This window comes from Oncorhynchus nerka, linkage group LG11, assembly GCF_034236695.1.
Source record: "Oncorhynchus nerka isolate Pitt River linkage group LG11, Oner_Uvic_2.0, whole genome shotgun sequence".
In the NCBI taxonomy this organism is placed as follows: Eukaryota; Metazoa; Chordata; class Actinopteri; order Salmoniformes; family Salmonidae; genus Oncorhynchus; species Oncorhynchus nerka.
The window spans coordinates 35,051,721-35,069,316 of NC_088406.1; the positions used below are offsets into that span (position 1 = coordinate 35,051,721).

The 17,596-nt window shown below is 44.9% G+C and overlaps 1 protein-coding gene across 9 annotated transcripts in view; it reads left to right on the forward strand.

Annotated features, from left to right (window-relative positions):
• Nucleotides 1-412: 412 nt before the first annotated feature.
• synrg (synergin, gamma) overlaps nucleotides 413-17,596 on the forward strand; it is a 45,018-nt gene continuing 27,834 nt past the window's right edge. For 4 of the 9 annotated variants that reach the window (XM_065024451.1, XM_065024453.1, XM_065024454.1 and 1 more), the window contains exons 1-10: nucleotides 413-470; nucleotides 10,338-10,378; nucleotides 11,255-11,388; nucleotides 12,130-12,257; nucleotides 12,422-12,527; nucleotides 12,691-12,805; nucleotides 13,450-13,716; nucleotides 14,838-15,116; nucleotides 16,510-16,590; nucleotides 16,757-16,953. In XM_065024451.1, the coding sequence (XP_064880523.1) occupies nucleotides 436-470; nucleotides 10,338-10,378; nucleotides 11,255-11,388; nucleotides 12,130-12,257; nucleotides 12,422-12,527; nucleotides 12,691-12,805; nucleotides 13,450-13,716; nucleotides 14,838-15,116; nucleotides 16,510-16,590; nucleotides 16,757-16,953 (1,383 nt within the window). In that variant the 5' untranslated portion in view covers nucleotides 413-435. Of the gene's footprint in view, nucleotides 471-9,801; nucleotides 9,955-10,337; nucleotides 10,379-11,254; nucleotides 11,389-11,580; nucleotides 11,665-12,129; nucleotides 12,258-12,421; nucleotides 12,528-12,690; nucleotides 12,806-13,449; nucleotides 13,717-14,837; nucleotides 15,117-16,509; nucleotides 16,591-16,756; nucleotides 16,954-17,596 lie in introns of those variants that run through there. The other 5 variants (XM_065024458.1, XM_065024459.1, XM_065024456.1 and 2 more) reach the window with 4 other exon arrangements.

Here is a 17,596-nt window from a genome sequence, read left to right on the forward strand (position 1 = left end):
ACACATATTGCAAACCTTGCATAGGCAGGTTTAATCCAATCCAGCCCAGGAGAGGGTTATAATGTCAGTGATACAGAACAGACCTAGGACAATTAATCATCAACAGTGACTTAGTGAAATTAATTTATCTCAAATCTAAAATAGCTGAGAAATGTGGGACTATTTGATAAGGTTAGTCTTGTGATTTTAATTATTTCTTCTAGACCCTTCATGATATGAGAAGCATCTTCTCCATATAATGAAGACAGGTACACAGTTGACATACTTACGGTAAACCTGCCAAGAGCCTTGGCATCATGTTCCATGGATGCAAGGCTAAATATTTTGAGTTTGACAGAAGCACAACAGCGACATCTTGTGGAGAAGAAAAACTGTGACCCGGAAGATCCGTCACTGCCGACGATTTTTTTTTTGTCACAGACCACTGTTATCAAGATGGCGTTACGGCCAGGATCTGGGGGAGGTGGCAGGTACTTATTTTATGTGTGTAAAAAAAAAGAAACGAGTCAATTATTTGTCTGACGGTATTCTGCACTTGACCGCTGTGGTTTAAATTGTTCGAAAATTATATTTACACACGGAATAGCGAGTGAAGAATGAGCGTTTCTGGTAGGCGAGACAGGCAGCTAATAATGTTACCTTACCTAAATTCGCTAACTATCATAGGAATGTAGCTTTGGTGAAGTGCTAACGGTAGCTGTACTGTGTCACATATTTGCTGGCTGTCGAATAATAATAGCCAATAATAACATTAACAATATGTTATAGCTGATATAAGGCGTATTTGCAGCACGGTAATGTAGTTTTCTAACTAGCCATCCAGCTAACGTTAGCTAGTAGCCAGGTCATCTGAGTTGTCAGATGTTGTTTGCTAGCTAACGTTACTGTAACGCTAACTAGCTTGTGCAAACAGCCTGCCAGTCCATACCTGTGCTAAGATGATTCGATACCTAAACACAACATTTTCAGATTGTTGGATTGAGCTGACAAGGTGGTGAGATAACATATAGCCCGAGCTAATAAGGTAGCAACTAACGTTACATCAGAGCATCCACACATTCTCTCCAACCTCCTTCAATGGTGATGGTGCTTTCAAGACAACTGGGAACTCGTAAAAAACCGAGGTCAAATCCCATGAGATGTTATCCCTAAAGGTTCAAGCACTAAAGCAGCTAACCTGTGCTGCCATGGTGAATCTTCCTGGACATAGTTTATTTTTGATCAGATGTGGGATGACATGACGTGCAAGCTGCCATGGCCTTATACTTTCAGTGGCCAAATCTAGGCTTTATCATGATCTCCTCTCACCTGCTTATAGCCTAGATCTCCCCCATGAAAGATAAATCCATGCTCAGACTAAAAATGTTGCTTTTCTGATCTTTGCTTCTGGTCTGATATTATAATGGATCTATTGTAGTTCAGTCAGTCAGCTCTATCATTCATGTCTTAACACTAGAACCACCACAGGCCAACAAACATTGATTTTGTATTTTTTTTAAAAATTGCCCCCCCCCCACCACCACAAAAAGCAAGGTCTTGAGCCTGCCCTGACTTTTCCTAAATGTTTTTAACTTTTCTCACACCTATTCCCAACTTAACACGCCGAGACAATGCACTGTAGAATGTTGGTACCCACCCAGGCGCTAATGGTATCTCTCCTTACTGGATGAATGGGTGATAATTGTGCACATTACTTCACAATTTAATAAAAAATTAGGCCTAACTGAATGATAAGGAGGGTGAAGAGGTTGACTTAATTTGGAAAGACAATATTGTAATGATGAGTTTGTATTACGCCTATTTATCAGCGTTGGCGCTCATGTTTATGGCAAAAAATTTGACCGGGCACAGCAGGTTAATTTAATTTTCTTTTGATGTTTTACTTTGCTAAAAAGAAGCTGTTACAGTACTGATTTATTTATTTAACTATATTATTAATCACATTTATTGTAAGGGAAACGAAAACATGCTATGTGCTGCACTAGGCCTTGAGAATAATGCAAAACTTGTCCGTGGCTATCCAAGTTGACGAGCAAGGGGAAACAAACGATGCCAGTCAGCCCTCGTAGCCGGCCCATCGAAGCTACACCTAAACTATACCAAAACTAATTTCACGCACAATAAGAGTTAGCCTATAGACAGCCTATAGACAAGATTATATTGACAATAGTCTGAGTGATAATATTATCAGTTGTCAAATTGTACAATGAAGAGATGGGTGGGTGCATCTTCAGAGTTACATGTGTGTACATTTTTTTTGCTTTCTATATAGTATCAGAAAGACATATTCTGCAGTTTCTATGACACCGTTGTCAAATAACTCAATTCAAGAGGTGCAGCTCTAATTTCGAATATCACTTTTTCCAAGAATATTTGTGTTGTCCATGCGTTCAACATTGCTCTGGCAACTAAGCAAAGACTAGTAACATAATACATGTAAAATATGCTATTCTATTTTCTTTTAAATACTTTTTCTTATTTCTGCAATGTTTCTATAGACCTACCAAAACAAAATTATAATAGACTTCTTTGTGATGGACTTTCTTATAGCCTAAAATAACAAACTAATGAAAATGCTATTATGTTCTTTGAAATAATAGTTTTTTTATTTTTCTAATGTTACCTAAGACCTTTAAAAGCACAACCAAATGATTATTCTTCCGAAAGCATATATGAAATGTATTTATTAGACTTTTAAAATGTTAATGAGGCATTGGCTGGAAGTGTCGAATTTACTTTAGGCCTACGTTTTTTTATTGTTATATTTAGTCATATATTTTCACCAATATTTTTTCATGCAATTCATGCTTTACAATTGTTTATGCGCTATTATTCAAGTCTAGGTGCTTGATATGAATCTGATGAATATCCTAAAAGGGATGCCCAGTTAAGTTCTCAACGTTCTCTAGTGTGTTTAAAAAATATATATATTTCACCTTTATTTAACCAGGTAGGTCAGTTGAGAACAAGTTCTCATTTACAACTGCGACCTGGCCAAGATAAAGCAAAGCAGTGCGACAAAGACAACAACACAGAGTTACACATAAACAAATAACAATAACACAATAGAAAAATCTATGTACGGTGTGTGCAAATATAGAAGAGTAGGGAGGTAAGGCAATAAATAGGACATAGAGGTGAAATAATTACAATTTAGCGTTAACACTGGAGTGATAGATGTGCAAGTAGAGATTCTGGGGTGCAAAAGAGCAAGAGGATAAATAACAATATGGGGATGAGGTAGTTGGGTGTGCTATTTACAGATTGGCTGTGTACAAGTACAGTGATCGGTTAGCTGCTCTGACAGCTGATTCTTAAAGTTAGAGAGGGAGATATAAGACTCCAGCTTCAGTGATTTTTGCAATTCGTTTCAGTCATTGGCAGCAGAGAACTGGAAGGAAAGGCGGCCAAAGAGAGTGTTGGCTTTGGGGATGACCAGTGAAATATACCTGCTGGAGCATGTGCTACGGGTGGGTGTTGCTATGGTGACCAGTGAGCTGAGATAAGGTGTGGCTTTACCTAGCAAAGACTTATAGACGAATATGTAGTGAGGACCAGCCAACAAGAGCATACAGGTCGCAGTGGTGGGTAGTATATGGCGCTTTAGTGACAAAACGGATGGCACTGTAATAGACTACATCCAGTTTCCTGAGTAGAGTGTGGGGGGCTATTTTGTAAATGACATCGCAAAGTCAAGGATCGGTAGGATAGTCAGTTTTATGAGGGTATGTTTGGCAGCATGAGTGAAGGAGGCTTTTTTGCGAAATAGGAAGCCGATTCTAGATTTAATTTTGGATTGGAGATGCTTAATGTGAGTCTGGAAGGAGAGTTTACAGTCTAACCTAGGTATTTGTAGTTGTCCACATATTTTAAGTCAGAACCGTCCAGAGTAGTGATGCTAGTCGGGCGGGCAGGTGTGGGCAGCAATTGGTTGAAGAGCATGCCCTTAGTTTTACTAGCATTTAAGAGCAGTTGGAGGCCACGGAAGGAGTGTTGCATAGCATTGAAGCTCATTTGGAGGTTTGTTAACAGAGTGTCCAAAGAAGGGCCAGATGTATACAGAATGGTGTTTTCTGCGTAGAGGTGGATCAGCGAATCACCAGCGTACTTCTAGGCTGAAAGGCCAGGCAGTTCAAGTGTTAAACCTGAGCTGTTGTAGTGAAATAAGGCTTTGGTTTTAAATCTCCTCTCAGTTATTAGTGATTGGTGTAGAGGTCTATGATAAATGGTAAATATTTAGTTAAATCTTGAGTCCTGCTGACTCCTGCATGAGCCTGTTGATATTGGTGAAGCAGCAGCTCGTCCTACAGTGGAGATGAAAAGGCTAGCCTCATGACTTTTTCATCACCAGCTTGGGCCTGAGCTGAGCAGTGTGAATAATGAATGTCTGCCTGCTACATGCCTCTGAACCCGACCAGCCAGGTGATACAGATACTGCAGCTGAGGAAACCAAATAGTTTAAGATTAGATTTACAGATTAGGCTGGCCAGAGTAGCCTATCTCACATATGGTCTCATAGAAAATAACAGGTGATGTTTGTCTCTGGCTAACAAATGTTCTGGAGACATTTCTTGTCCTGGCATTGGTGTACTTTAAGACCATTGGTGGGGGTCAGATATAGGTGAAGTGCTGATTTAGAGTGCTGAGCAGCTGAACTAATCCATATTGAAACCTAAGATCTGTAGAGAAGACTTTCTCTGGTTCTATAGGTATTATTCAGGCCTCTCCCCCTTCCCTATTAGTGAGGAGTCTATAAAATCAAATCAAACTTTATTTGTCACATGCGCCGAATACAACAAGTGTTGACTTTACCATGAAATTCTTACTTACAGGCCCTTAATCAACAGTGCAGTTCAAGAAGAGTGGTCTCAGATCAGCGAACGTGACCGGGGCTAGCTGTGTATAGCTCTGCTGTGTTGTGTATGACTGATAGTGTGTGGTGTAGGCATGCTACTTGATGACAGAATGTGGCACACTGAGCCAGGGAAGAGGAGCAGGCAAGCGATGTGCTGGCAGCAAGCCTGGAAATAATGAAACCCATCCTGATACCAGGCTGTCAACAGGAGCCAGAGGCATGAATCTACTCTTCATTGGCCCTGCTGCCTGGCATAGCATTGATGTTATGTCCCAAATGGCACCCTATCATCTATGCAGTGCACTACTTTTGACCAGAAAGTCTGACATATCATGGGTCTAAGAAAAGAAAAGATGGCGCCGAAGAACATGGCTGACGTTTTACATTCTCCCAACCAATTTTGCAATTTTTTTTGCATTTTGTGTAACTTATTTTTTAACGTATTGTGTACATAATGTTGCTGCTACCATCTCTTATGACCGAAAATAGCTTCTGGACATAAGAAAAGCGATTTCTCACCGCGGACTGGAAGAACATTTTCCTTTAACGAGTCCGACGAGGAGGATATCATGCTTTCACTGGAACGGGCCCAGATCCACGCCTTTTGCGTGAAGAAAAGATGCCGGGAAAGGAGACGCAGATAGGGGATCCTTCTGAGAAGCCGGAGGCAAGCGAATAAGCTCCCAATGCCTTCCATTCTCCTTGCTAACATACAATCGTTATAAAATAAAATTGATGACCTACTATTAAGATTATCCTACCAACGGGACATTAAAACTGTAACATATGTTTCGCGGAGACGTGGCTGGATGAAGAAGCAGACAATATAGAACTGGCGGGATTTTCCATGCACCGGCAGAACAGAGACGCTACCTCTGGTAAGACGAGGGGTAGGAGGGTGTGTCTTTTTGTCATTAACAGCTGGTGCGTGATGTCTAATATTAAGGAAGTCTCGAGGTATTGCTCGCCTGAGGTAGAGTACCCTTATGTTAAGTTGTCGACCACACTATCTACCAAGAGAGTTCTCATCTGTATTATTCGTAGCTACAGGACTGTTTTACTAGCAATTGTTAGAAAACAGACTGGAGTATGTTCCGGGATTCATCCAATGGCATTGAAGAATACACCACCTCAATCATCGGCTTCATCAATAAGTGCATCAATGACGTCAAAACATATCCCAACCAGAAGCCATGGATTACAGGTAACATCCACATCAAGCTAAAGTCTAGAGCTGCCGCTTTCAAGGAGCGGGAGAGTAATCCGGACGCTTATAAGGAATCCCGCTATGCCCTCAGACGAACCATCAAACAAGCAAAGTGTCAATACAGGATTAAGATTGAATCCTACTACACCAGCTCTGACGCTCGTCGGATGTGACAGGGCTTGAAAACTACTAGAGACTACAAAGGGAAACCCAGATGCGAGCTGCCCAGTGATGCGAGCCTACCAGACAGGCTAAATGCCTTTTATGCTCACTTCGAGGCAAGCAACACTGAAGCATACACAAAAGCACCATCTGTTCTGGATGACTGTGTGATAATGCTCTCGGTAGCCGATGTGAACAAAACCTTTAAACAGGTCAACATTCACAAAGCCACTGGGCCAGACGGATTACCAGGACGTATACTCAAAGCATGCGTGGACCAACTGTCAAGTGTCTTCACTGACATTTTCAACCTCTCCCTGACTGAGTCTGTAATACTTACATGGTTCAAGCAGACCACCATAGTCCCTGTGCCCAAGGAAGCGAAGGTAACCTGCCTAAATGATTACCGCCCTGTGGCACTCACGTCGGTAGCCATGAAGTACTTTGAAAGGCTGGTCATGGCTCACATTAACAGCATCCTCCCGGACACCCTAGACCCACTCCAATTCGCATACCGCCCCAACAGATCCACAGATGACGCAATCTCAATGGCATTCAACACTGCCTTTTCTCACCTGGACAAAAGGAACAGCTATGTGAGAATGCTGGTCATCGACTACAGCTCAGCGTTCAATACCATACATTTACATTTACATTTAAGTCATTTAGCAGACACTCTTATCCAGAGCGACTTACAAATTGGTGCATTCACCTTATGACATCCAGTGGAACAGCCACTTTAAATCTTTTAAGGGGGGGGGTGAGAAGGATTACTTTATCCTATCCTAGGTATTCCTTAAAGAGGTGGGGTTTCAGGTGTCTCCGGAAGGTGGTGATTGACTCCGCTGTCCTGGCGTCGTGAGTGAGTTTGTTCCACCATTGGGGGGCCAAAGCAGCGAACAGTTTTGACTGGGCTGAGCGGGAACTGTACTTCCTCAGTGGTAGGGAGGCGAGCAGGCCAGAGGTGGATGAACGCAGTGCCCTTGTTTGGGTGTAGGGCCTGATCAGAGCCTGGAGGTACTGAGGTGCCGTTCCCCTCACAGCTCCGTAGGCAAGCACCATAGTGCCCACGAAGCTCATCACTAAGCTAAGGACACTGGAACTGAATACCTCCCTCTGCATCTGGATCCTGGACTTCCTGATGGGCTGCCCCCAGGTGGTAAGAGTAGGCAACAAGACTCTGCCACGCTGATCCTTAACACTGGGGCCCCTCAAGGGTGTGTACTTAGTCCGCTCCTGTATTCCCTGTTCACCCACGACTGTGTGGCCAAACACGACTCCAACACCATCATTAGGTTTGCTGACGACACAACAGTGGTAGGCCTGATCACCGACAACGATGAGACGGCCTATAGGGTGGAGGTCAGAGAACTGGCAGTATGGTGCCAGGACAACAACCTCTCCCTCAATGTGAGCAAGACAACGGAGCTGATCGTGGACTACAGGAAAAGGCGGGCCGAACAGGCCCCCATTAACATCGAAGGGGCTGTAGTGGAGCGGGTCGAAAGTTTCAAGTTCCTTGGTGTGCACATCATTATGGTCCAAACATAGTCAAGCCAGTCGTGAAGAGGGCACAACAAAACCATTTCCCCCTCAGGAGACTGAAAAGATTTGTCATCGGCCCCCAGATCCTCAAAAGGTACTACAGCTGCACCATCGAGAACATCCGGACCAGTTGCATCACCGCCTGGTATGGAAACTGCTCGGCATCTGACTGTAAGGCGCTAGAGGGTAGTGCGAACAACCCAGTACATCACTGGGGCCAAGCTTCCTGCCATCCAGGACCTATATAATAGGCAGTGTCAGAGGAAAGCCCATAAAATTGTCAGCCAAGTCTAGGACCAAAAGGCTCCTCAACAGCTTCTACCCCCAAGCCATTAGACTGCTGAACAACTCATAAAAATTGCCACGGACAATTTACATTGACCCTACATTGACCCATTGACACTTGTTGTATTTGGCGCATGTGGCAAATAAAGTATGATTTGACTAGCACACCACTAGGCCTATAGGGAGTTGCGATAGGAGAGCTGTACTATAGCAACATGTACTAGATCACTTTTGGAGTTCTGTTGAGCTTGTGGGAAAACCTCAGCTATATGTAGCATTAATCTTCATTCAAAGTGGTTGGATGAGTGAGACTGAGAAATTGTACTTGGATGAATTGCTCAAGACAGGTTAAATGGTTATACTGTATAATAGGTTCATAGTTAAGTATCATATTAATGTTTTAAAGCCGAGCTGTTTAATCTGATTTTGGGAGGGTACATGACTAAGATGTAGGACAACAACCTAGCTAATAGGACAACTGGTGCTTCCAGAACTTTCAGTGTGCACATTATTCATTAATTGTGTCCAAAATGCCAAGATAATTTAAAGTATGAAAGGCTTCAAAAGTATGGTTTACATTAGGTTACAGTGCAGTGAGTGCACATTGCAATAGATAGATGCACTACATAATTTAAGGCTCATATTAGGTGTTCATTAATGTTGAATGATCAGTGCTTTTGTTGAAATTTGTTACCAGAGTGAAAAGGAGTAAGCACATTAGGCCTAATGATAGACAAGGATCTGGTACGCTAGTTACTGTGGTAGAAGCACCTGGTGGCATTGCTCAAACCTTAAATTAGTCCTACGATGGCCTATACAGAGCCCACAGCTCGCATCACTGGCACTGCTGATCTCACTCTGGGTTAATCTGCACTGTTATTCCAGGGGGTTTCATTTGCTGTGGTTGCATAGCATAGCACTGCTATTAAAGCTCTGTAAAGCTACAGGCTAAATCTGAGGGAGAACAGATGTGAGCCAGAATCTCTCACTCCACATCAAGCCCAGGTCAAGGGAAAGCATCCTGGTATTGTTATTGCATTTGTAAACAAAGAAATATTATGTTTTTTCAAATGATAATTTTATGATTCTGGGATTCTAAAATAGAAAAACAGAAGTTTTCTGTCGCATGACACTTTGGTACCAATTGAGAAAGGATTATTTTTTATTTATTTAAACAAATATTATTTTTAAATTTTACCCCCATTTTATGGGATCCAATTGTTAGTTATTACTATCTTGTCTCATCGCTACAACTCCCGTACGGGCTTGGGAGAGACGAAGGTCGAAAGCCATGCGTCCTCCGAAACACAACCGAACCAAGCCGCACTGCTTCTTAACACAGCGCGCATCCAACCCGGAAGCCAGCCGCACCAATGTGTCGGAGGAAACACTGTGCACCTGGCGACCTTGGTTAGCGCGCACTGCGCCCGGCCCGCCACAGGAGTCGCTGGTGCGCGATGAGACAAGGATATCCCTACCGGCCTCCCTAACCCGGACAACGCCAGGCCAATTGTGCGTCGCCCCACGGACCTCCCGGTCGTGGCCGGCTGCGACAGAGCCTGGGCGCGAACTCAGATTTGCCTGAAATGGCAGTTGTGAAGTGAAGCCTCATTGTCCAGTGTACTGCTCTGTAGGATGGACTGGGCTAGTGGGCTTAGCTGGGTATTGGTAGTCTCAGGTGTTATGATGGGCGCAGGTAGGCTAGTGCTGTCTTCTTGTATCCTCATCCATCTCTTTTCTCATCCAGCATCAGTGTGACCACAGAACCAATGAGAGGAGGCGTCAGAGAAGAAGCAGACTGCGTCATAGTGCCAAGCTGGCCTTGTTCACTCTTTATCCCTCTGTCTCATTCTCTGACTGTCTACTCTTAGAATCTAGCCTACATTTTGTGTTTCTATAGGTAAAAAAGTTTCTATAGATTCCTGTCTGTCTGAATTTCCCTGCCATATATATATACACACACACATTTAAAAAAAATATTCCTTTATTATTCCCCAAACCTTACCACCCCTCCCCCAATTGGAGTAAACGAATAAACAATGACACTACCTTCAGTTTATACATATTATACACATTTTGCAGACACAATCCATTTTTACAATAGTTATATTTAGTTTGTTTTCAGTCCTTCCTCTTTCTGTTGTCTATCCAGTTTGATTTCTAACATCTCTGAACCTATATGAGTGACAGTTGAATGATTTCAGCCTAGATGTTCTCCATTAGTCTTCCCTTTAGGCTTGTCTCTAGCTGTGTTATTGACCTGTGTTTTTCCTTCTCCTGCAGTTTTATTTATCCTGTTGGAGGGGGCCTGGGACCGCCACAAGGTGAGTCATCCTACACTCTACAACCCAAATGGCTCCCTATTTAGTGCAGTACTTTTGACCAGTTGTGCACTATATAGGGAATAGTGTGCCATTTGTGACGTGTCCTGTCAGTCAGCACTACTTTTCCAAATCTCCCCAGGCACTTCACTCTCCTATGTGCCCTGGTTTCTTGAGACATTTTTGAATTCAGTAAATAGACCTAACCAATAACTCATAAGGATGTTTATCTATCAGTGAAGTCAGTTCAGATGTGCATTGTGCACTATCAAAAACACCATCAGTCAAATACAATACATAGGGCCTAGGCTTATGTCCTATCTGTTCCTGATAGATTATTAGGTAAACAAACACACACACACCCCTGTGGCTGTGTTGGGGGTCGTTAGATGTTTCAATACGCATCAGAATGCATGCAGCACTTTGTTTGGATGAGCCATAACCCATTATTCAGCCCGGTTGGGGAGTTATATGGTAAATCATGTGGAGGCTCCAGGAGGACTGTCAGCCAGAGCATCTGTGCAAACAAACGCACTCTCTAGTTCTATTCCCTAGTACTCCTCTGTTTTACTCTGAGCTGTCACAGCACTCTACTCACACAGGCAAAACAGATTGGGTTGTTTCCAAGCCTCTGTTTACTCTTCGCTGTCCAGGAAATGTGTTAGCAATAATAATTCACTGGCACAATGCTCATCTAGCCTATGTCTGGGGGAGTTCCAATAGCACACTCCAGTCCAGTTGGGCCAACTCTACTTATATAGTACATGTTCACGCTTTAATGACTACATGTTATCTTTACGGTTTGCAACAACCCTTTGTCAGTATAGCCATTTGCAGAGCTTATGATTGACTGGACATTTGTTGTGTGTTTTCGTCCAGGTATGATGCCCATGCAGCAGCAGCAACAACAGGGATTCCCTGGTATGGTTCAAGTCCAAATGCAGCCCAACATGCAAGGAATGATGGGAATGAACTTCGGAGGCCAGATGCCTCCTGGTGCCATGCCTATGCAGGTGGGTTGTGTGTGCACGAGTGTGTGTATTTGAAGGCAATGGCCACAACATATTCCTTTCATTACTCTAGAGCATGTGTCAAACTCATTCAACTGAGGGCCGAGTGTCTGCGGGTTTTCACTCCTCCCTTGTACTTGATTGATTAATTAATTTAACTAATTAGTAAAGATCTCCCCTCACCTGGTTGTCTAGGTCTTAATTGAAAGGAAAAACCAAAAACCTGCAGACACTCGGCCCTCCGTGGAATGAGTTTGACACCCCTACTCTAGAGTGAAGGTACTCTGTTTTACATTACCTGCAATGTGGTCCTCTGAGGTTTTAAATAAGCCAAAAGAAGAAGGGCAAGACCATCTCTCCTGTAATGCTGCTCTTTATAAGAGAGCAGACTGCCTCAAGCTACCTCTCTCATTCAGGCTAGACATTTAGAAGAAGGAGCCCTTTGCAGGGTATTGCCTCATCCTTACCAAATCCTCTGCCTTTATCTAGGTCTCTTTGCTCTTTCTTTTATCAAATGACAACTTTTCCTCCATTCACTGCTGTCATGTTAGGACATCTCTGCATTGCATAGTGTTAATAGCACACATTTTTCCCAGTCTAAGTGGTTGTAGTTATGCAGTGACTGCTGTATGACAACCACTTTAGAAATGCATTGGTTTCCTGCTACTGCTGTGATAATATTGAATGCTATGATTGCTAACGAGACCTCCGCTTTGTGTGTGTGCGTGCGTTCATTCTGTGCAGGGTGGGATGGCCATGGGAATGCAGGCCCCTGGGATGCAGTTCATGGGCCAGCCACAGTTCATGAGCATGAGGGGCCCCGGGCCCCAGTACACTGCCGACATGCAGAAACAGATGGCCGAGGAACACCAGTAAGGTCCTTTCTCTGTCTCTGTCTGTCTTGCTCTCCCTTACTCTCCCTCCCTCCCTCTCTCTCTCTCTTTCCCCTCTGTTTTTCTCTCTCTACATGTTGTTCTGTCTGTCTATGTGGTCAGTGTGTGTTAGTTGTATGCTCTCTGTGTGTTATGTTGTGTAGGAAGCGTCTAGAGCAGCAGCAGCGGATGCTGGAGGAGGACAGGAAGAGGAGGCAGTTTGAGGAGCAGAAACAGAAGCTGAGGCTGCTGAGCAGCGTCAAACCCAAGGTGAGCCACATCATCATCATGCCTGGCTACTGCCTCAGTACTGCCCTCGTTCTGTCCCAGTTCCCACAGTGTGATAAAGACACATGGGGTGCAATGTAGAATGCATCCATGCTGTCAGTTTATTCACATTCCCCTCCTGAGCCCTGCTTTGTCCCATCCACAGGGACAGATGGGGGCGAGTCGGGACGACGCACTGGAGGCCATCAAAGGCAACCTGGACGGGTTCAGCAGAGACGCCAAGATGCACCCCACGCCATCCTCACACCCCAAGAAGCCAGGTACACTCATCAGTACAGTCATTGTCCTTCACTCTGTGTTTCCTCCTTATCTGTCTTCCAGAAGTCAGGACACAGCTCCACTCCCCTGCTGCCTGACTGAACAGCCTCCCCTGAGAATGATAAGGCTGCCTCTGGGGTATAGGCACACACCCAGACGAGACAGACAGGCTGGCAGTCACCAGCCTATGTGACAACAGCTGTTGCAATGGACAGAGCAGTTTGTATCTGCCTCTGTCTCTCACAAAGATTATATCATACTTAGTAGGAGACCAACATAATCTTCTGTTTTTCTGTCACGTTTCACTTTTTAAAAAAATCTTTAACTTGACCTACTGTGTCTCTCACTGTCATTACCTTGTGCGTTACAGAATGTTGTCTATTAGCAAACATCAAACTAACCACCGTATTTATGTAGTATTAACTGATCTGACATCCTTAGTTCATACTAACTATGGACATTATCATATTTATTATTTCATATGATAAACATATAAAATAAAATCTTAAATGTGTCATACATTTTCTGATCCTGCACAAACTAGCCTTTGTTTCACTACTATAGCACTGTGTACCGTGTCCACCTCCCGTCATCGTAGCCTGTGTTGTCTTGTTCTGCCATTATCATTATTTCTCCATTTTTACAGACTCATCGCCATCTCACTCTTCTGTCACCTCTCACTCCCTCCCCCCTGCTTTCCCCGATGACGAGTTTAGTGACTTTATGCAGGGTCCCTTAGATGCTTCTTCCTCCTTCCCCCCCTCCTCCCAGGCCCATCCCCATTCTTTAGACCCAGGTCCTGGTCAGAGACCCTCCTCTGCCCCCTTCCCCCAGTCCCTCCCTGCCTCTATGTCCATTCTTACTGCCACCCAACACTCTACTGTCAACTCCAGCTCCCCATCTGCATTTCAAGGTAACTGTTTTTTGTTCACATCAACCTATTAAGTCAGTGTTTAGTGTTCATAATCAACCAATAACACAGTGTGGAAATTGTGACCAGTGCTGCTGATGCGACCATAAGCCGTACCGCATCGTGGTGTTGAAGACTTTCTAGCGTCAGACTTGGTTTGTAGTCAGTTTACTGTGTGTAAGCATACAGACGGCACGGCACGACAGATGGTCAGATCGCTTCAGCCTTTAAGTTAACGCACACTACAAAGTAAACCGTGTGAGTGCTGTACCCAATGACCAGTTCTGCCTCCATTCAAATAAATCAGTACTGACATTTAGTAGAATACTCCCAGTAACACGTGACTGTCACTGCTCACTGGCTGGCAGAGGCCCTGATAAGCCAGTTCTAGTGACTCTGACAGACAGTAAACACATCAGGAGGACAGGAGACAGAGCTGGTACTTGTCTCCCATCTGTCATGAGCCAATTAGATGGCGCAAACCTGCTCTAGCACAGGGGTGTCAAACATACGGCCAGATCCAGCCTGCGAAGGTGTCCAATCCTGTCCGCGGGTGGTCATTTTTAAATGACTAAAACCAGGTAGAAACTGTAGAAATTATAATTAATGGACCTATATTCCTACAGTTTCTTGACTGTTTCCAGGTCGCTTATAATCACCGAAATGAAAGCTAAACAGACATGGACCATCGAAAATTCCAACCAATTTTTAGTGCGGCTCTCCGGACCTCGCTGAAGGCCTAATGCGGCCTCCGGGGCAAAATGAGTTTGACACCACTGCTCTAGCTCTTTGATATGCTGCCAGTGCCACCGATTTGGAAAGTGATAGCCTAGCCTATCAGTAGCATTCATTAAGTAGCCAGTGGCTCCATCTAGGTGCAGAAGTTGAACATATTTGTCATGTAATGTGTGAAGCTGCTGAAGCACTACATTTCTACACTCTTCGTGTCCCTGAGTTGAGATTTGCACACTGACTGACAGCTGTAAAGTAATGATGGTCAGTTTCTGTTGAATCCAAATTCGCTCTACCCTCATTACTGAGGAGGGGCGAATAGAACCAAGAAACAGGCATTATGAATGGGTGTGATATCAATCAGCTGTGTTCCTCCTCACCCACCTCTCTAGGCCCGTCCCTGGAAGAGAAACTGTTCTCCTCGTGTGATTTAACGGCTGAAAAGAAGGCCCAGGTTAACTTTAAGTCCCAGAGGACCCTGGCCCCTAACCGAGCTACAGTCTCGGCCCAGTTTCATTCCAGCACCAAGGCCCGGAACTGGGCTGAGGCTCCTGGGGACCTGAGTTCTGCTTTCACTATAGAAACACCACAACCAGAGGCACCAGCACTGGGGCCCACAGCCCCCTCACCAGCAGCCGACCCCCCTCCTCCCCAAACCAGTAGTGATGGTGGTGAGAAAAGAAACCATTTATTAACAGTCTCTTTCTCTGCCTTCGATCACTGCAGAATTAACACACAATCAGCGCGGAGCATGGGGCCTGTTTTTTCAAGCGAATGTTTGAATGCCCCTGATTCCTCTCTCTTATTTTGCAGCAAACACTTCAACGTTGACTAATAAGACTTAAGACAATGTGATTTTACTGTCTTCTACCCCTGATGGTTCTCTTGATTGTCCTATCTGTAATGGAAATCATACTAACCAACCCTAAAAGCTCTTGATGTCATTCATCCTGTTTTGTTGGGTAAGTGCTTCGGGACTCTCCTATATAGCTGAGGAATCTTTCTGCTTGGCCCCTATTCCCTAAATAGAGCTCTGTAGGGAATCGGTGTCATTTGACGCCGTCAGAGAGAGACTGACGCGTGCTGCTGACTGCTTGGGTTTAACATGGATGAGATGCTACGCTTGGATTGACCCGTACCTACTGGAGTCCCGTGGGTCTAGAGCTGGTGCCTCAGTCGGATTCTGCATGCCGCTCTACTGCCCTGTCGCTCTGCCTTTCTGCTGCTCTGCCACTCAGCCGCTCTGCGTTTCTGCTGCTCTGCCACTCAGCCACTCAGCCCCTCTGTCGCTCAGCCCCTCTGCCGCTCAGCCTTTCTGCCGCTCTGCCACTCAGCCGCTCTGACACTCTGCTACTATCTATTTTCTCTCGTTTGTTTGTCTTTCTCCTCAGTCGCTCGCTGTCTGTCCCAGGGAAATGTGGAGGTTCCTCATCATAGAGGTCTGATGAGAGGATTTGCTGCTTGAGTCAACATTTGTCATTTCGACGTACTAGTCTGAGGCTTCCATTGAGGCATCTTCCTCTCCAAATGCACCTTGTTAAGTGTATTTTAGGAGCTGCTTTTACACCTGTTTTTACACTAACTCCACCCTAGTACACTAATGAAAAAATGACCTCATGGTTGCACAGAAGATTTAGATCAATGTTAGTATGAATTGCAGAGACAGGCTCATTTATTTGTTTGACAACCCAAATCCAACCCTCTCTTCCCTCTCAGGAGCTGTTGGAGTAGTTGGTTCTGGTCCAAGGACAGATGAATAGTTGTATGAAGCACCAGGAAGCTTAGGATGTGGCATCCCAAATGGCACCTGATTCCCGTTATAGTGCACTACTTTTGACCAGATCCATATGGGCCAAAGGTCAAAGGTAATGCACTAGGGTGCCATTTGGGATGCATCCTTAGTGAATCAGTGCAGAGCAGCATTACACTTCTACTTAGATCTCCAGACATGTGGAGAATACTATACAGGCAGGCTCTGGTCTGGTGAGATGCAGAGCAGGTAGTACACCCAGCCCTAAGTCTCTGCTTCAGCTCCTAACCTAACTGTCCCTGTGTTGCTGACAGCAGGTGTTGGTGGTTACCCTCAACAAGAGCACATCCAGCCCATGGTACCAGGCTGGCTCTACAACGACAGCCTCATCCCAGGTAAACGCCTACGTTTTTGAACAGATTTCTACCAATTATGTATTATGGTCTATTGTGTCTACTCGAATCCTTTCCAACAAGTCAATCAGAGAAAACTTCCTAGTTCTACCCATTCTTTCTGTTATATGTTTGACCTGTTGCTATGCCTTATCTTTCTGCTTTCCAGAGATGTTCAAAAAGGTCCTGCAGTTCACCATGACTCCGGGGGGCATCGACACAGCCAAGCTCTACCCCATCCTGATGTCCTCAGGCCTGCCTAGGGAAGCACTGGGCCAGATCTGGGCCTCAGCCAATCGCACCACGCCTGGCATGCTGACCAAGGAGGAGCTCTACACAGTCCTTGCTCTGATTGGTGTGGCACAGGTAGGCATTTGCATCACCTTGTGTTTTTTAAAGGGTCGGAGTTATTAACAACAGAAATATTTTAGGGGTTTTTCTGTCAGTGGGGACATAAGACCATCCTCCACTGTGATCTTTTCTTCTTGTGAAGTCAAGGACAGTCCCTAATATTATATTTCATTGCACCTTACTTCACTTCAATAGTTAGGCCTACTGCACGCTACGACGTGTGCAGCTGAGACACGCTACGACGTGTGCAGCTGAGACACGCTACGACGTGTGCAGCTGAGACACGCTACGACGTGTGCAGCTGAGACACGCTACGACGTGTGCAGCTGAGACACGCTACGACGTGTGCAGCTGAGACACGCTACGACGTGTGCAGCTGAGACACGCTACGACGTGTGCAGCTGAGACACGCTACGACGTGTGCAGCTGAGACACGCTACGACGTGTGCAGCTGAGACACGCTACGACGTCTGCAGTTGAGACTGCTAGTCAGTGACTGTGCTGAATCTCTGCTCTGGGAGGGTGGTGGTGGTGGTGGTGGTGGTGTGACTGAGCTCAGGCAGCCAGGTGAAGGTGACTGGATCTTCTCTCAGCCTAGTGTGACAGCAGAACTCTTATCTGCCCTGCCGCTCACCAGCACCCCCAGGCACCTCACAAC